We start from the raw sequence: 20,012 nt of genomic DNA on the forward strand, positions 1-20,012 counted from the left end.
AACAGACAAAGGGACTTTCAGAAATGGTTCTGTGTGTGATGACTCTAAAGTCACCTAAAACAAAGTCTGATGAATTCCAAAGGAAGCCTGATACCACAAAACTCCAGAGGCTCAAGGGCAGGGAAGCAGTATAAAACAGAACATTTTTATACAAAAAAGAAACACAGCTGGTGTTGGGGGGCAGGGCAGGGCTGAAAAAAAAAATCCCACTGAATTCCTGTCTCATGCATCCAGCTGAATTCCACAAAGCAGACGCAAAAAACATCTGAACGCTTTCAGAGTTGTGTTCTCCCCTGGCTTCTTCCCTTGCCCAAAATCTGCTCAAACTTTCCAAATATTCTTATTAGCAAGCAGCCTGGAGCAATTATAGTATTTGGTCCAGGCAGGCCCCAAAGCTGGGCCCATTACTCTCCTGAGCCCCAGGGTCCAGGAAGAGAAGACAGAGTCACAGAGACAGAAACGGACACAAAGACTAAGGCTTCCCAGGGAGCTGCAAGAAGAGGGACAAGCAGAGGATCACAGAGCCACTGCAAGGCACAGAGACCCTCAGAAGAACCCAAAGGCCTGTAGGCTCTGAGCCACTATTCCAGAGGCCGGTCTGGGTGGGCAGCAGAGGCCTGATGGGGGCTGGCCAGAGACAACTGTCGGCCTGTTCTTGGCAGAACTAGACAGAAGCAGGGGGCACATCCCACTTGGGGCTCCAGTCCCTAGGGAGGAAATCAAAGCTCCCTGTGGCCCTACGTCCCTTCACACATATGCCACTCGCCTCTCGTCCAAGACCCACCTAGGGAAACAGCTTTCCTAACGGCAACATCCCTCCCAGGAAACTGAGCAGTCAGGAAGCAAGGGGGAGGCACGGACTCAGGTGCCAATGGGGGGATGGCAGGCACTGGGAGGAGGGCGGCAGACGGCCTGATAGGGGGACCAGAGGGGAAGCCCACGGCAGGACAGCCTGGTGGGCGGGGTGGGCTGTAGACCCAGGCTGCCTGGCCTTCGGTGCCCACTTCCCAGCGACCGTGGGCGAGTGGCTTTCTCCCTCAGGCTGGGGCCCCTCTGTGAGAAGTACGATCTGTGATCATACTTCACAGGGCGAGGAAGATGCAACGGAATGATGCTCACACTTGGCACGCTGCCTGGCAGGCTCACTTAACGTTAACTTACCATCACCACCACAACCATGGGAACACCCCTTCTGTGCCAGCCCCCCAGTAAAGGACCTGCCTTGGCCAGAAATCCACCATTCAGTCCTATCCAGCATCAGGCAGAGAAGAGGACCCAGCAGGCCCAAGTGGGCCAGTTCCATCACCTGGCCTGGCTCCCACTCCTACCAGTGCTGCAGTAAGATGAGCACCGACCTCACCCCGCAGCTGGGAGGCTATTAACGAGCTAACATGTGTCCCCACGGTTGTGAAGAAGCCGAACGGAAACATTCAGCACGGGCAGAGGTAACATCCATCACTCAGCCGGCCAAGGATGAGCATGTCACCTGGCCACAGTTCCTGTGCCATCCCAGGCACTGACAGTAAAACAGCTTCAGGGGCAGCTGGGGGGCTGGCTGGGATCCCTCCATCAGCACCTCCGCGTCAGCTTCCTCTGTGTAAAATGGACACCGAAGAAGCTTCCAGCCTCAACTACCCTGAGATTTACTGAAAGAGCAGAACTTCCCATGGCAGCATGCCGTAGGCACTTAAGCTATGCACATTCTCCCCCCCAACCATCTCAGCTCCACTTTCCGTTCTAAAGAGGAGTCAAGTGAAAGAGCTCTCTAGGGCAGGGCTGCACGGTGGCCCTGCAGGCTGGACACACCCAGGGAGATGTGGTCCCCCTCCAGCCAAGGAGCGGCCGGCGGAGCCAACCTCAGCCCAGGCCCAGCCTCTGCCCAGCCTTGGTACACCTTGCACTCAGTCCCACCTCCCAGCCTCTTGCCCAAGCTGTGCCCCAGCCCGGCACGCCCACCCCTCACCTTGCGCCCAGTCTGATCGCAGAAGAAAACCCAGATCCTCTGGAGTTCCCGTCTGGGGCCAGGCCTTACCTTGGACAGGTCCTCAGAGCCCCCGGGCTGGCCCGCCGCCAGCAGAGGTGAGGGCCGCGGCAGGGGGTCGGCCAGCAGCTCCAGGCGAGGGCGCTTGCTCTCAATGAACTCTATCTCTGACTTGCCCAGCTCGGGCAGGTATGAGTGAGACTCAGGTCGCAGGTGAAGCTCCTGGGACCTACAGGAGGCAAGGACACGGGGCATCGCATCTACGGCCCTCCCGCTGAGCACCCGCTGCGCACACCCCCTCCTGGACCCTGAGAGAGAAGTGCCCACCTATGCAAGGGCACGCGGCGAGGCAGGACTCAATCACAGACTTGTCTCCCTGCGAGTCAACACTCACTAACTGTGTTTGCAGGAGGAGAACGTACTAGTGATTCCCCACTCCCTCATCACCAAGCGTGGCCCACAACCAGCAGCGTCGGCCCCACCTGGAGCTGATTACAGATGCAGAGTCTGGAGTCCCACCCCAGACCTACTGAGTCAGACTCTGCACTGAAACAAGGACCCCAGCTGATTCACGGGCACGGCCAAATCCAAAAAGCCTTGTGGGTCCAACACAGGTGGTAACACACGTCATGTTATCTGCGCATCACCCACCCAGGGCAGACGTCACTAGCCAACCACGGCGCTCTGGCTGCTCAGTCTGGCCTTGCCTCCCTCCCGACTCGGCCAGGCTGCCCGGGGCAGAGATGGGAGCTGTCCAGCCTACTCACTCCCCACTGGCTCTCCTTAACTGGCTCCCCAGTTTGCAGAGGACAAAACTGGCCCAGAGAAGCCATGCCTTGTCTGACCACACGCCGCAGAGCCAGGACTCCCAGACTCCACCTCCAACTACTGCTCTTTACCAGACAGCCTGAACACTGCGCCTGCTGAAGTGCTTTTCAAGTTCAAGCCCTCCCTGAACACCCCAAGCACATTCTCATCTCTGGACCTTTGCATGTGCTATTCCCTCTGCCTGGAGTGCCTTTAGCCAGCTCTCTAAATGGCCAGCGACATACTGGATAAGCGCCCCTCCTCTGAGAGGCCTTTCCTGGCTACCCCAGCCAGAGAGATAATAGCTACCCCACCCCATAGGTCATGTGCCTCCTTCTGGAGTCATCTTGTGTGCTGTTTGTGGAGCATCTCCCTGCTAGGCTGTAGGCTCCCCGCAGGCAGGGCCGTCTGCCTGGATCCCCACCGTGTGCCTACCGCCTAGAATGGGCCAGCATGTGTCCGACGTCAGGACTCCTAGCAATTAGTGCTATTATGAGCTCTGCCATCTTGGGGCCCTCCTCTGACCTCAGTCCTCCCCTCACTGGGGTCCCCATCCTGCTGCACTGGCTCCTTCCCTCCCACCTGGACTGAAGGAGACCCAAGCCAGCCCAGCAACAGGCACGCACCAGCAAACGGGCAGACACCTCGTCTGGTAGCTGAGGGACAGAAAAGGCCTCAGAGAAAAGGGGAGGACAAAGAGAGGGAAGGAAGGGGGCTCCCCGTGTGCACCCTGGTGCGGACATGTCCCTCACAACCAGCACCCCAGGCCTGCTCCCCCACATCTTGGTGGTCAACCCGTCCTGCCCAGGCACACGCCCAGAGACCACTGAAGGCCCGTGGTGGGACGTCAGAGGACCCGTGGCTCTCCCGTGCCCAACGCCATCTGCGCCCCAAGTCACAGCTGCACCAGGCCAAGGGTGAGCGCACAGCCCAACCACCCCCCGTTTCACACCCTACCAGCTCCTACTCCAGCATAGGCCTCCGTTCCCGACAAGAGAAATGAGGCCGCCACTCCGAGCCAGGCGACACGCAGGCCTCCGCTCACCTTTCATTCCCAGGCTGGAATTCGGACAGCAGGGAGGGCCTCCTCCTCTGGGGCTGGATGATGGAGCCAGGCGACAGGTGTGGGGTGTAGTCACGGGGGTGGTGCTGGTACTCGAGCAGCCCGACATCCTGCAGCGAGAGGCCCAGGAAGTGAGTGAGCGAAGCCAACCCACTCCACAGTCGTGGGCACAGGGGACAGAATCACACGCTCCCTGCCCAGTGCTCGCTTCTGCGCCGGGCCACGGGCCACGCTCGGGAGGCCCAGTGTGGCCAGAGGGCGTGCCCGGGGCCGATCGCCAGCTGACCTGCACCCGGTGGGGCACGGCCTGGGTCCCTCACTCCCCACCACCCCGGCACCCAGAGCTCTGCGGTTACGCCCTCTTTCCAAAGGAGACAGCCGAGTCCCCGTGTCCACACACAGCTGGAAAAGCCACAGCCCACGCGTCGGCCAACCGGGCACTAAGGGAGCAGGGCATGTGCGCAAGACGGCGCCGGCAGCGACGGCCTGGGAGGCTCAAGGCCAGCCTGGGATTCCCTGGTCTGGTCGGTGTGTCACATACAGAAGCACGGATCAAAGTCAGAAGGATAAACTGCAGGCAAAACCCTCCTTCTTCAGGAAAATGCCCCTACTGTCCATGACCCTCTGCGTAAAACCTAAACGTGAACAAAGTAGATGTACCCTGATTATCAGCTACACTCTGATTTGAAGCACATTAAAAGGTTTTTTTATAGGGGCGCCTGGGTGGCTCCGTCGGTTGGGCGTCTGCCTTTGGCTCAGGTCATGATCTCAGGGTCCTGGGATCGAGCCCCGCATCGAGCTCCCTGCTCGGTGGGAAGCCTGCTTCTCCCTCTCACTCTCCCTCTGTGCTATCTCTCTCTCTCTCAAATAAATAAATAAAATTTTTTTTTAAAAAAAGGTTTTTTATAAAAAGGATAGAGGAGCACCTGGATGGCTCTGTCGGCTAAGTGTTCAGCTCCTGATTTTGGCTCAGGTCATGATCTCAGGGTCCTGAAATCAAGCCCCGTGAGGGACCCTGCACTCAGTGGGGAGTCTACTTGAGATTCTCCCCCCTCCCTCTCCCTCTGCCCCTCCAACTCGTGCTCTAATAAATAAATATTTTTAAAAAACTAAAAAAGGATAGAAACAAGTCTTTCAAAAGAGAAAACAGGACTGGCTTCACACTGTACCAACCCAAATCGACTAGCTCTGTCTGACTAGAACACTCAGTTCTACTGTGTGTGGCAGTCAATTAGTGATGTCTGACACAGGTGAGGTTTGGGAAGAACAGCACTGGCAGTAACTTATTTTCTTCTTGGCACTTCTCTTAGTTCTCCCATTTTTCCATAAAAATCTAGTCATTCTTCTGTTGCCTTTTTTTTTTTTTTTTTTTTAAGCGGTTATTTCTGCAAAGAGAATCAGATGATACCAGGCAGGTGTGCTGGGAACATATGTTTCAGACCCTCCAAACCAAGCATGTAAGATGCTGGGAGGCCAAGGGCGAGAGCAGATGAGTAAATGGAACGAACAGGGGCCCCATCAACTTCAGAGGCTGGAAACAGTGAGGAAGCCCCACGTGGGGTAAAGTTGCATGGCTCGAGGGGGCTGTCTGTCACTCAAACCCCCTGAGACTTGGTTTCCTCATCTTTGAAGTGGGTGCCTGACCAGGAGGGAGGCCTCTGTGCCTCCTACCACTCACCCTCCCCAACTCTCCAAAGGATTGACCCCAAGGTGAAGGGCAGCTTCCAGAAGGCAGAGAAGGGCTCGGCCTCCCCGTGCCCTGTGAGGACGTCTAGCACAAGGCACCAGGTGCTCGCGCGGGGTGGCGGGTGGGAAGGAGGAGGAGGAAGAAAGGCCTCGAGGGAGGGGGTGCAGGCCTCTGGGATCACGCTGGCAAGGCTGCCAGGCAAAGATCTGGCACGCACGTACAGAGGTGTGAGAAGGAATCAGCAGGCTTTGCAGTCTGCCAGGAGGAAGATTTTCTCCACCCAGCTCTTTCACACAAAAGCAAAATGAGCAAAGCGGCAGAGAGACAGACAATCCAATCCCTGGGGAGAGGGCCGCAGTGAGATAGTGCCGACAACTGCCAACGGAGGCGGGAAGAGGCCCATGGGGCCCCCAATGGTGGGGGGGAGGCAGAGAGGCACTTCACGAACTTTCTGGCCTCAGTTTCCCAGTTTAGGAGATAAGTGGGATATGCTTGCCTGCAAAGTCCCTCCAAGGAGCATCTCAGGGACCATTTCTGCAGGGTCCTCATTAAACTCCACCCCAGGGCCTGAAGCTGGTCTCCAGGGCTGAGCCCACAGACCCCCAGGTGTGTCTCAAAGTTCCACAGGAAGGCAAGAATTGAGGAGACCCCAAGAAAGAAACTGACCCAAGGTGGGCTCACTGTGATCACATGAGACTGGATACATCAAGCACTTGGTCTACAAGCTTCCCAGCCACATCTCAGAGCGTCACAACTCTCCATGAGTTAAAGAAGTAATAATAATACCCAACATTCATAAATTGCTTGTGTCCACCTGCCACTGAAAGTTTTAAGCATACTAATTAATTTAATCCCTACAACAACGCCATGAGGTGGGTATCTTGCACAGTCCCACACAAACATGAGAAATCAGGTACAGAGAAGTCAAGTGACTTGCCCAGGTCACACAGCAGGGAGGGGAGGTTCTGAGACACAAGACTGGGCCAAGCTGGCTTCCTGCTGAGGGGCAGGGAGGAGCAGGGGGCCAATCCTGAACCAACCCCACCTGGCGACGGCAGCAAACCAGACCTGGGGAGAAGAGGCCTGCCCTGCCCTCACCATGTGCTTCCAGAGCTGCTGCTCAGAAAATCAGGGGAGGAAAAATGTCTCCAGGTGAGACCCCTACCCACCTCTGTTGGCTTCTACCCAGCCACAGTGCCTGACACTGAAATTGGGGCTTGCTGATAAATTATGCCCCTAAAACTTGCCGGGAAGGTGACACGGGGCTGGAAAAGCAATTTAGCCAGGAGGGAACCCCATCTGGCACGTCCCTGCCTAGATCCTGCGGGGCCACAAGGACAGAGGGGCTGGGGCATCTGAGCCTCGGATCAAATCCAAACTGGGTCGGGATTCTGGGAGATGTTTGAAGGAGGGGGCTGGAAGATTTTCTTTGCGGCTGTGCTAGGAGGAGGGGTGCTCCTCACTGGCCCCTGGGATAAGGCTTCTCACCCCAGAAGGGGTTGAGGAAACATCTGGAACTATATGTAGCAGGGAAAGGATTCATGGGTCCCTCCTGGAGGAGTGGGGGCTACGATCAAGACAGCTCCCACCTCAGGGCCTTTGCACACGCTATTCCCTCTGCCTGGAACATTCTTAAGCCACATTTCCCCATGCCTGGCCCTCTAGCTCTCTCCAGGTTTTGATTCCAATGTCAGCTTCTCAGTGAGGTCTCCCTCCCTAGTCCTAACTTCAGTTAGGACCCCTGCAACCTCAGCCACTCTCTCCCTCCTCCTTCCCTGCTCTTTGTTCCCCCAGGAGAACACCAGCTTCCTGAGGCAGGGATACTTCTGGTTTGCTCACAGCTCTGTTCCCAGGGCCTACAAAAGTACCGGCACATGAGGTGCCTAATAAGTACTAAATGAATGAGTAAAGCTCCCAGCATGGGGGCTCCCAAGAGGGCTCCTCAGAGGCCAAACACCGCCCCCCCCACTGCCCCTCGGGCCATCCCCAAGCCCTGAGAACCGAGATGCAGGAAGGGCCACACAGCTGAGGGATAGAAAGCAGGCAGCACTCGGGACATGGGCAAAGCTCCAGTACCCCACCCCCCGCCCCCAGCTGCCTACGTGTGTCCGCATCCTCCTCTGGCCCACGCAGGCTCCTGGGTCCCTGACCCTTCAGCCAGGGCAGCGCTGCCCCACGTGAGGCCCACAACGCTGTGGGCCTGTGACGAGGTGGACACAGAAGACACGTGCATTGGTACAACAGCCCACGTGCACGCTGCCAACCTCGGGCACAACCAGGGTGCGCATCCGAGAGCAGGGGCACGTGCAGTAAGCCCATGGACAAGCGGGGGCAAACGGCAAGTTAGACGGGTGGATCCTTCCCACGAAGAGTTTGACAAGCACCGATCCAGGGCAGGAGTCAGAAACGGGGCCCAAGGCCAAAGGCAGGCTTGGCTCTCAGCCATCCCTCTGCATCCTGGCGGGCTGCTTTCAAGCCACGAGGGCAGCAGAGCTGAGCAGTTGTGACACAGACCGAATGGCTTGAAGAGCCTGCAGTACTCGCAGAGAAGGTTTGCTGACCCCTCCTCTAGAGGAAGAGCCCACAGACAATGTGGAAAAGAATACTCATGCCGTGTTGTCGTCATAATAACACGTCATCATCGAAATCATCACCATCATTACTTGGTATCAGCGTGTGCTAATTCTGTCCAGGCACTGCGCGAAGCCGCTGCCCAGGTCAGCTAATCTGAACCTCAGAATCCTATGATTATCTTGCTCAAATAATGGGGAAACTGAGGCATGAGGTGGTAAAGCCACTTGTCTGAAATTCCACAGCTAGGATATCATTAAGGCAGGACATGAATGCAAGCAGTCTGGCTCCAGAGCCTGTGCTCTTAACTACCCTTCTACACTGAGGCACAGAGAGGTTAAGTAACTTGCCCAAGGCCACACAGCAGAAAGCAGTACTGCTGCATGTCAGGCCTTGCACCTTTTGACTTTAACACAGTCCTTCAGCACAAGGACTACAAGAACTCAGGGAAGTTCAGATGGTCCCAGTGGACTTGGAGGAGAAGTCCAAAGAAAGCCTGATAAGAGGTGAGGCAGGGAGGGGATGTCGGGACCCTCCATCCTGGGGGACCCTCCATCCTGGGAGGCCCTCAGGGAAAGATGTGGGGTCCTGATTCTGTGAGGGAGGGAAGCCAAGACCACAGAGGTGGCGAGAGCAGGGGACAGAGAGGTTCCAAGGGTAGAGCAGGTGGCCTTCGACGAGCAATGTGCACCGTGCCGAAGTTGGTGCCTGATTCAGGGAGGCTGAGTACATGTCTAAAGTGGTCAGGGGAACGGTGGGCTTCCCACAGCCTTCGGGTCCAGGCCTCTGCCTGCAAGCATGCCTGGAATCATGCCTTCCACCCACACCACGCACACCACAGCAGGCAGCCTGCAGGTGGTGGGCCAGCCGACGGGACAATTCCCACTGCCCCTCGGAGTCCGGGGTCCTGGAGCCCCAAAGACAGAGAGGCCTTCCTTGGGGCTCCTGTCACCCTGCCCCAGGAGGAAAGAGAGGACCACCAAACGCTTACTGCATGCAGACACTGCCCTGAGCACCTTGCAAACATCCTCCACTGAGGCCCAGACCCACAACTCCATACTGCAGACAGGAAAACTGAGGTTGCCCCACAGGGCTAAGTGAGCAGCCCGGTGTCACTCAGCAAGCTGGAAGGAACAGAGACTCAAAGCCACATCTGGAGGTTCTGGACTCCAGGGGGGACTGGCCGTCCAAGCAGCTGAAATTTCAGAGCACACTGAAAGAGGCCTCTGGAGCCAGGACGTGCTCCAGCTGAAGGTAACCTTTTAGGAGTGTGTGTGGGAGAGGACTGAGCCCCAGGAAGGTCACAGGTCCCCGGCTTAGGCCCCTCCCCTTCCTCCCAACTTCCTGCCTTAGCTACTATGCTAGGAGCCCATACACTGGGCTCCTGCCTGGCTCTTGGATGGGACATTTACCTCCCTGTGTCTTGATCTCCCCTTTCTTCCACTCTCTGTCTTCTAGACTCAAAAAAACGGGGAGCATCTCCAAACCCCGCCTATAAAATGGGCTGATGGGAAGGGGTTAGAGGGCATGTGGCTGCAGTCAGGGGCGGGGGGGGGGTAGTCTCCAGATTACAGAGCCAATGCTGACCTCCCACCAACTAAGGGCAAGTGGCTCCAGCCGGGAGACATGCCCAGGAGAGCAAGACCCCCCACAATCCCCAGGGTGCCCAGAACTCTTGCTCCTGCCTTTCAGGTGACAAGTGGGGCTGGGCCACCCCAGCACAAGGCAGGGTGGTTAGGTATTGGGGCCCCACGGCTGCCACCACACACAGGACAGGAATGCCCCACCCCACAGCTGCCCCAGGGCCCCGCTCACCCCCGCTCACCCCTGGAGCTCAGCCTCCTGCCTAGAGTGGGTGGTGACAGCTGGGTCCTGTCCAGCCACATCCTGCGTCATTGACAGCCCAGCGGGGGAAGAACAGGAGATGTTATGGGTCAGCCAGTGACCCCAAACGACTGGGAGAGGGCCAGCTGAGGGCCCAGCTGAGGCAAAGGGCAGGGCAGGAGGGAAGGCGGGCAAGCAGGGGCTATAGGGACCACAGGGGAGGGGGTGGGAGAGGGGTGGGAACCAGCGGGGGGGGGGGGTGCCAAGAAACAAGAGAGAAGCCAGAGGCATCCGCCAGGGGTCCTCAGGAGAGGGAGCCCCTCCGGGCAGCTGCACGAACAGCGACAGTAACAAGCAATGATAACGTCAAATGCAGGCATCGGGCAGAGCGCGTGCCAGGCGCCACCATAAGCACTCAGCCCTCGTTACGTTTAATCCCCACGCGAATCTAGGAAACAGGTGCTCTTCTTACCCCGTTTTATGAATAAAAAACTGAGGCTCAGATGCGGTAAGCCACTGGGCCTGTTTCCTCACCTACCACACATTCCTCATCTACAGAGAGAGCGTCCGAGACCCACTCCGGGGTGATCTGGAACGGCACGTGCAGCTGTCTGCACGGCAGGCTCTGAACAGAACGTCTGTCCCGCCGGAGGTGCTCGGCAAACGAGACGCCACGGTTTTGCTGTTGTTGCTGGTGATCACAATGAAGATCACAACGCTACATGATAATAACTCGCCCCCAGGAGCACACTCCTTAGCCCTGGGCACATAGCAGCCGCCCAATAAACAGAGGCATCCGTGACAGGGCTCAGAACCCTGAAGCTGGGCACCTGGGTGGCTCAGTTGGTTAAGCGACTGCCTTCGGCTCAGGTCATGATCCCAGGGTCCTGGGATCGAGTCCCACATCAGGCTCCCTCTCCCACTCCCCCTGCTTGTGTTCCCTCTCTCGCTGTGTCTCTCTCTGTCAAATAAATAAATAAAGTCTTAAAAAAAAACCCTGAAGCTGAAGCCGACTGTCTCCCAGCAGTGATCTCACCCGAGGCCTGTGCTTTAATCTTCTGGCCTCAGTCCCCTCATCTGCAAAATGGGATAACAATGCAAGATGCTCTTTCGTTGGGCTGTTTGTGAAAATCTGAAGACTCTATGCGGGGGCAAGTTCTCGTAACAGGACTCCATAATGTGCCCAGTTAGCCCAGCTGGCTCTGAAAAGCATCCGCGGGGGCCCAAATCCTCAAGAGGCCGCTGTGTCTGGGACACCCTTGCACGGGGCCAGTGGGTTCACACGCTGATGGAAATGCCCTCCCCCACTACTTCCTCTCCTCATGAGGAGGAACCACGCTAAGTAGTATTCATGCGTGCATGCACACACACAGGCCAAGAGAGTCAGCCTCTCCCCCACCTACGACCGCAAGGCCCCACATCCCCTCGCCGAACTGCCAGCTGGTCAAACGGGGAGGCCCAAGACCCTGAGAGCCCTCTGGCAAGCACCAGGGACATGGTACCCAGTAGGTACCCAATAAATGCCAACAAAGCAGAACCAAAGGCCCATCCTTACAACCACACCACGCAGCTAGAGGTGAAGGCAGGAAATGGGGCCACTGCACGGGGACGGACAGAGCAGGGTGCAGCTTAGGAGAGCTGATCGAGGGCACACACGTGTGCAGGCCAGCACGTGAGAACACTTCTGCCTCCCCACAGGTAGGCTATCCCCGAGAGATGGGGCGGCTCCTTGGTGAGCAGAACCAACACCCCGGATCCCCAAATCAGGGCTCCAGAGACATGAGCTTCATCATCTCAGAGCCCCGAGCATCACCACAGTGAAGGAGCTCTGGGGCCAAGGATCAGGGAGGCGAGGGGCTGTCAGCAATAGCCCCCCTGGTAAAGCAAGAAGGGGTCCAGGGGAGGCTGGGCTGCCAGGAAAATGTATTCAGTAGGTGCTCCGTGTTTGTACGCAAATTCCACTGATGACTCTGAGAGACAGAGATCCCAGCTCAACCCGGCCCCAGTCTCCATCTTCCCAGCTTTAAAGTGGGAGCTAAGAGATTTCACCAGAAGTTCCAGACGCCAGTGGTCTCTGCCGTGGCACCCCATTTCCCCTTGGGGGACACAGTGAGCCCTGGTCGGACACCGTTGGAGGCACGCCAGCCCTTGTGGGGACTTGGTGAAAGAAAAAGGCCTCAAAGGCGACCCCGGAGAACACACACACCCTTTACTTACCGTGTGGGGCCGGGCGATCTGCACAGGGTAGGAAATGCCATGGGGCGGGTAGCGGGGCTCAGTGGCCCTCCACGTCTGCGCCACAGGCTGCGTGGATCCCGACATGGCGGTGAGCGTCCAGGGGCTCCTGGGCCCCAATAATCTCCCTCTCAGTGGCCACCAAGGTTAAAACCCAGTCCTTGTCATCTGCTCGTGGGCCGCCCTGTCACAGGCACCTGAGAGAAAACCAGAAAAGAAACAAGATGAGCAACAGGGCAATGGCCCCTCTAGGGACCCTGCTGGGGCCCCCTGGTCGTTCTTTTGGTCCCTGAGGAAGAGCAAGCACACAGGTCCTCCTGAGCCTCCTCCATGCCGCTGGGGCGCTTCCTGCCCACTGACAGTGGGAGATGCGACTGGTATTTGAGGGACCCCTGAGCCACAGACCAGACCAACAGCTGCCACATGAGCCGCATCAGGGAAAGCCATGCCCCCACCCATAACCAAGGCCCTCACTCAGCAGGCGCAGGAACCCCTGCTCTGGGGGCACTGCCCCCCCCAACAGATAGCTCCCAAGCCCCCTCAGCCAACCTGATCTCACCCCATGGAACCCCAACTCTGTGGGTGCTGCTTCACCCCTCCCCAAAGGGTCCCAAGCCCCCCTGACCCACCTGACCTCACCCCATGGAACCTCAACTCTGTGCCCACTGCCTCCATCATCTCCCAAAGGGTCCCAAGCCCTCTTCAGCCCACCCGACCTCACTCCGTGAACCCCAACTCTATGGGCGCTGCCCCATCCCCCCCAAAGGATCCCAAGCCCTGTCGACCCACCCGACCTCACCCCAAGACCTCTGCGGGTTTCTGAGTCACCAGGGCAAAGTTCTCCGAAAGCACCCAGTTCAGGCAGGCAGCTGGGGACCTGTCCTGAGAGGCATGGCCAGGGTAAAGAACACATGAGTGTCCTGGGCCGCGGTGGGCAGGGTCAGTTCCCACAGGACAAAGGTCACAGTGTGACCCCGCGGGCCTGCCTGGGATTCCCCGTGACCCCGTGCAGGAGCAGAGCTGGGAGTGAGGAGACTGGGCGGTGCAGAAACAGCTAAGGACACAGACAAGAGCCAGCGGGGCCCCAAATGGCTGCCGGGAGGCAGGTGAACGGTGCCTCCCGCGGGAGACAAACCACCGTGTCCAGGCTGGAAAGAAGCTCACGCATCAGTCCAACGTCTTTACAGCTGGGGAAGCTGAGGCTCAGGAAGAAGAAAGGACTCAAGTCAAGGGAGCGAGGAGGCCCTTAGAAGCTGCCTGTGCCCGGAAATCTCTGGGGCCTCCATCCTGCATAGGATCCGCCTCTCCGTCTCCATCAGCCTGCCCACGGTTACCGCCGCCCCAGCTCGGAGCGGGAGCCCGCGGGCACGACCCAGGCCTCCTCCACACTCCACCCTCAACAGCCACTCAGGAAAGGGGTGTCCCTCCGGCCCTGCCACGTGCAGCCCCCAAACCCCAGCTGAGGGAAAGCCAAGATGGCGCAGAGGGCCCGCCCCTGGATGTCCTTGCGCGCTGGGGCGGGCGGAGCTGCATCTCCTGCCATCAGTAAAGAGAACGTACCCCCAGCTCCCTGTAACCTCACGGCGTCCCTCATCGCCCTGCCCTGCCGCTCACGACTGTGCCCCAAGGATGTGGACGCCTGGACCCTCCACTGGCGATCTGCCTGGCGGGGGTCTACTGTGAAAGAATGCTGGGAGGGAGGGCAGAGATCGCGGGGCTCAGAGGAGGAAGGAGACCCCTGCCTGGGGGCCGGACTGCGTCCCACTCCCCACCCCGATCTTCCACTGCTGTAGACTCGGCAAGTCCTTTCAGGGAACCATCCTCCCTCCCCGGGCTCCAGGGGTGATCATGTGACCCCGGCCTGGCCAATCAGATTCCTGCATCCCCTGGGCCCGGGACTCGTTCAGGGATGGGCATGTGACCCAACCTAGGCCAATGAGCAGCAGTCTTGAGACTTTTGCTGGGGGGGGGGGGGACCAGAAACGGGGGGCGGTCTGCTTGGGACTAAGCCGGGAGGATGAAAGCCTGCAGCTCTGGGGTCACCTCATGGCAGGTGCCTGCCCGACAACGACACCAACCGGCCGGAAGACAGAGCTGAGGGTGGAGAGCGCACAGTCGGGTCCTGATGACAGCCATGCCTGAAGGCAGTCGAAGCCTGCTCATTCGTTTAGCAGAGCTGAGACGTTCCTGTGTGTTTTGCCTCGCCGGCCCAACCTGGGTTTCTGTCACTTGCCACCAGAAGTTCTGACTCACCCAGGGAAGAAAGGAGTCACGGACCAATGCACCTACAAGCACCTCAGGAAGTTGCCCACGTGGGCTCTTCCCGGCCGACAGGATGTAATTTTTATGAGCATGGGAACACATCCTGCTCAGCTAACATGAGCTGCTTGCATCACTATCACTAGAACCATCTCTGAGTAGCTCCAGCCCAGCGACAGTGATGCTCTGATGTGGACAGGGGGAAGGAGCTGCCCCTGCCAGTTCCCACCAAGGGCAACATGGCATCTGTCCTGAAGACAGGACACAGGAAACTGGCCTTGGGAGAGGGGCAGGTCTGGCCACTGCTGCACAAATCCCATTGTTCCAGTTCATCTCCAAGCCCAGCAGAGCCCGGTCGTACAATGCAGCGACGCACATTTTAGTCTGCTCTCTCTCTCTGGGCTTTCAACAGTTGCCCCCTCTCTCCGAGGAGATGAGGCCAGCACTTTGGTGGGGGAGATGCTCACACTGCTTGCCCCTCCTCCAAGAGCACCGCGGGCAACTTCCAAATCGCTATTTGATTCTGCACTGCAGAAGGCGGCAGAGAAGTCTGATTTACCCACAGCTTTCCTGACTTCCTTTGCCTAACAGAACGCCGACTAGAGAAGGCAAGCCTCTGCCAGATGCTCACGCGGGTGGTGCACGTGGGCTCCAGAAGCCAGGGAGGTGACATCTCTCCAAACCAGCCCTGGAGAATCCTCGGCGGCATCCCTCACCCTCCTCACCCTCCTCAGCCAGGCTCTGGCTGGCCTCCCACTCCCTCAAGACTCACGGTGTGTCCACCGCCAAGCTTGGGGGGCTTCAGCCATCAACAGGTCACCCCAGCAGCCCCCTGGCCCAGCGTCCTCACACGCATGTGATCCCCAAAGCCAGGGGACTCTGAGTGCCTCCTTCATTCACCACGAGCTTATTTAATAAACCCAATTTCTATCCCTCCCAACCTCAGTCACATTTATTGCCAGCTCAAAAAAAAAATTTTTTTTTTTTTTTTAGGAAAACATTTTGGCGGTTCCTCCAAAAGTTAAACATGGAATTACCAAATGACCCAGCAATTCCACTCCCGGGCACATACCCAAAAGAACAGAAAACTGGGACTCAAACAAATACATGTATACGAACGTTCATAGCAGCAATATTCACAACAGCCAAAAGGTGGACACAGCCCAAAAGTCCATCAACAGATGAATGGATAAACAAACTGTGGTCCATCCATACAGTGGAACATGATTTAATCACAAAAAGAAATGAACCGCTGACACAAGCCACACCACGGATGAACCTTGAAAACATGGCACTAAGTGAAAGAAGCCGGTCACAAAGGGCCAGATTGTGCCTGAGTCCACTTACAGGAAGTATCCGGAATAGGCAAACCCATAGAGACAGAAAACAGACTGGAGGCTGCCAGGGGCTGGGCAGGGATTGCTGACGACCACCAGGCTGGAGCCTCAGCCTCGAAGTGAGGGAAATGTGTTAAAATTAGGTAAAGGTAGTATTTGCATAACATTGTGAATGGAAAAACGAATTTAAGCATTGACTTCATCGAGGTTTGAATGTGAACGACAAGAAAAAGGACACTCCTTCATCAAAGACAGGGGGAGGGGAGGATGAGGGAGCCCCACGGGATGGCAGGAGGGTACCCCGGATCTGGGCTGGGCTGGAAGGCGTTCTGAAAACGAACCCCGACTGCAGCGGGTATAGGACACGGCAGCCCCGATACCATTGCAGGTCTGGTGGCTCTGGAGTCGGGAGAGGGCGGTGGGCACCCATTTATGTATAGAAACTTCAGGGTCCCTACTGCGAGCTGAGCCCCAAGTGAATGAATGAAGCAGGGCCCAGCCACAGAGGGTCTTGGTGCTCCAGCAGGGTGCAGCGGGGGCAGACAAGCAGCAAACTGTGAGCCTGGAGAAGAAAGCTCAGTCTACCCCAGCCTTGGGGAGGGGGAGGGGGCATCGGGGAGCACTCCCGGAGTGGGCACAAGACAGTCGGGGGAGTCAGGTGGAGGCCGCCGCCCAAACGGGAGCCCAGAGGTGAGACCAGGCACCCCTGTGCTTGAGAAATTCATTGAGTGAGCACAAGGCAGGGAGGGCGGACAGTCACTCAAGGCTCCCGGGCCATGGCAGGATGGATCCTGTTCTGAGAGCCCCGAGGATCCTCAGACGGTGGCTGGGGAAGTAAAGGGTCACTGTGTTTTCCAAGCAGGCACTGCAGAGAGCCAGGGGAGACCCAGGGGCTCCTGCGGACAGCCAAGCAAGAGACGATGCTGGTGGGACCAGAGCAGAAGCCACAGAGAAGGAGAAGGAGGCAGAGGCAGGGAAGTCGGGACGGCGCTCACCCAGGCGCAGGGACCTTTTGTCCCCTCCTCAGGCAGGATGCCTCACACCTCTGCATCTGTTTCCTCAGCTACATATCAAGAGCCCCTGCTCCGCCAGCCTGCTGGGAGGACAGCGTGCTTGGGAAGCACTACCGTCACGCCTGGTAAACAGCAGGTGCTCAATGAAGCAAACACAGCAAGGTCAGGGCTCCAAGGAGAAAAGATGGCACTCAGGTGAGGTAAAGAACTTGCTGAGCCAGGTGGCGTGGGATGCTTCTGAGCCCCAGGGCCCCAGACAGGGACACCAGAGGCCCACCCAGGCCTTACATACCCAAGCCATAAACCGCGACACCAGGGCCACCGAGCCAGTCACGGGAGGGCCAAGAACTCCAGAGCTGCCCACGGCAGGGGATTCCGTGCACAGTCCAGAATGGGGCTCCCCGTGAATGGCCCACGGTGGGGGCCCCCACAAACACCGCAGGGGCCCCGGTGTGGCCCTCCACCGCACCTGCCCTGGAGGCGGCACCCAGCAAGGGCCACTCAGCGGCCCACGAGAGCCCACAGGCTGTGGGTCCAATGTGGCGGCACCGCATAATCCTAACCTCACATCCCTTGTTTCATCCACTGCGTGGCTCTGGTAAGGCTTCCAAATCCGCAGGAGGAAGCTCACCGCTGCGCGTTTGTCTGCCTTGCTCCCTGCTGCGTCTCCGGAGCCTCTCAGTGGGCCTGGCACTCAGCAGGTGCTCAACAAGGGAACCTGTCCAGGCAAGTGCCAGTAACACCAGGTGAGGCCAGAGCCTCCTGCCCCCACATTCCTCTCTCCAGGCAGGACGCTGAGGCCCCACCGAGGCACATTCCATAGATTTTCCATGTCGTGTGCGGCCTGCTTCAGCTCCGGGGAGGGCAGAATTACAGCAGGCCGGGGCTGGGTTGTCTCTGAGAGTGGGGGGATGTGGGCAGGGGGCGGGGGGTGCTTGTTAAGGTGCCGAGACTGCTGAAACGTGCCTGGGAGCCTTCAGACCTGAGCCCAGGCTTCGAAGATGAAAGGCCAGCTGTCTGCACCACACAAGCCTGCAAGGTTCCCGTAACTAATGGGCCCCGACATCGGAACTTGTGGCAGGTGGGGGAGCCTCAGGACCAACACTCAGCTGTCAGCCCGAGAGGCGCCCCCAGCACACGCACACACATGCACGCTCACCACAAACCTCTGGCGTGCCGGGACAAGGCACGGCTCCCACACAGGGGACGTGGTCTCTCGTACCCCCGCCCCCACCGGCCAGGCTGGAGAGACACTGATGCTGAAAACAACCGAAATGCATCCTCTCACTGCTCTGGAGGCCAGAAGTCCCAAACCAAGATGTGGGCAGGGCCATGGTCCCCCCAGGGATCCTCCCTGCCTCCTCCAGCTGCTAGCGGCCCAGCTGCCCCTTGGCCTGTGGCCGCCTCACTGCAGTCCCTGCTGCTCATCACCTGGCCGTGTCCCTCGTGTCCATGTGTCCTCTCCTCTGACAAGGACCCCAGTCATTGGATTCTGGGCCCACCCTCATCCAGTATGACCCCATCTTAACTAATGACACCTGCAAAGACCCTCTTTCCAAATAGGATCACATTCCCAGATTCTGGGTGGACACGAATTAAAGGGGGGGATACCCTATTTAACTCAATATGGTGGGTGCTCGATAAATATTTGTTTTGTTCATTGCTATAATCTAGAGCCTGGCAGAGTGCCTGGCACACGGTAGGCATCCAACGAATATCTACCAGACAGCCTGGCCCCAGGAGGGCGGGGGATGTGCGCGCCAAGGCTGCTCTGGGACGTGAGGTTAGGATGCGGCAGAAATACCAGCTAGAACGAAGCTGTTTACACCTTGAGTTTCTAGTTTCTGGCGCGCTGTAATAATGGGGAGCTGGCCAAGTATCTGCTTCCACCTTCCGAAGGGCCTCCTGGCGCACAGCGGACGCCGGGGATCCGGCTCTCAGCTCAGTCCCAAGACACAGAAAGCCCCACGGGAGGCGGCCCCCATGAGTCCAGAGGAGCCTGCACGGGCCCGAGGGCAGGGGGTGAAGGCAGAGTCCCTGCTCCCTGCCCCGGCAGCTCACCACCATCAGCCATGGTTCCAGCAACCTTCGTGAGCAGGTACGGAGACGCAGAAGTGAGAAAAAGACCCCAAATCCCTGCCCTTGCTGAGCTGCCATTCCAGCAGGCAAGACAGGAGTTACAATAGGAATGCTGGAAGGTGTCTGTGGCATGGAGAAAAACAGAAGTATGAGGAGGGCAGACAGGGGAAGGGGGGGGTCAAGACAGCTTCACCACAGAGGGTCTTTAAGCAAAGATGTGGAGGGGCAGAGAAAGGGGAGAAGGAAAGCATGCAGATGTCTGGGGAAGCTCTTCCAGGCAGAGGGAACAGACAGTGCAAAGGCCCTGAGGTGAGGAAGGAACAGCAGGGAGGCCCAGATGGTAAGAGTGGAATGAGCCAGGGGTCACACAGGCTTTCACTGTGAGCAAGAAAGGAAGGTGCCACCCCTCTGGGCAGCAGTGATGTTCGAGGTCTCCTATATCAAGCCTGCCCCTGGTGCCCCTGAGTTAAAGGAAATTTCAGCTGTGCCCTCCATCAGGGAGTAATGGGTCCCGGGCCTCTGTGCATCGTATGCGGGTAAAAGGACCAGCCCACCTGGAATCTTAACACTATTAAAGCCACCATTCAGGGTCCCATAGAAAACAGGCCCCTGCCTGCCCTCCCAAATAGGCAGGCCCAGCAGCAGTGACACTGACCTGGCAGAGAGCTCACTGGGCTCCCAAGGAGGAGCCAGGAGCCCAACCAAGGCTTGCTCATGGCTCCGTCCAAAGAGCAGCAGCCCTGAGTGGCCCTGGGTCACCATACTCAGCATTCAGGAGCGCTGCCTGCCCACCCCCAAGCTGAGGCCAGTCAAGACAAGCCCACCCCAAATGGGTCTCTGCCCCATTCCGGTCAGTCGGGGAGTTATTTGAGCATCTCTGATGTGCGGGCACTGTGCCAAGCACTGGGGTCACGGCAGTGGACCAGGTGGACAGAAATCGCTGCCAACCAGAGCTGCCAGCCAATGACAGGCCTGTCCCAACACCTCCTCACCCCAGGTACTCAACAGAGGGCTGGAGGGGGAAGGAGGGGCAGATGGACGGATGGATGAAGGAGGGAGGGAGGGAGGAAAGAGCGAGGGAGATGGATGGATGGATGAATGGATGGACAGACAGATGGGACAGACAAATCAGCAGATGGACATCGATTTAACTGTC

The 20,012-nt window shown here is 58.0% G+C and overlaps 1 protein-coding gene across 21 annotated transcripts in view; it reads right to left on the bottom strand.

Annotated features, from left to right (window-relative positions):
* The window catches only part of NCOR2 (nuclear receptor corepressor 2), a 211,888-nt gene that overhangs the window by 135,108 nt on the left and 56,768 nt on the right, over positions 1 to 20,012 (bottom strand). For all 21 annotated transcript variants that reach the window (XM_078061099.1, XM_078061098.1, XM_078061102.1 and 18 more), the window contains 3 exons: positions 12,151 to 12,365; positions 3,834 to 3,961; positions 2,033 to 2,210 (listed from right to left, as the gene is read on the bottom strand). In XM_078061099.1, the coding sequence (XP_077917225.1) occupies positions 2,033 to 2,210; positions 3,834 to 3,961; positions 12,151 to 12,255 (411 nt within the window). In that variant the 5' untranslated portion in view covers positions 12,256 to 12,365. The remainder of the gene's footprint in view (positions 1 to 2,032; positions 2,211 to 3,833; positions 3,962 to 12,150; positions 12,366 to 20,012) is intronic.

Source organism: Halichoerus grypus, chromosome 13, assembly GCF_964656455.1.
Source record: "Halichoerus grypus chromosome 13, mHalGry1.hap1.1, whole genome shotgun sequence".
Lineage (NCBI taxonomy): Eukaryota > Metazoa > Chordata > Mammalia > Carnivora > Phocidae > Halichoerus > Halichoerus grypus.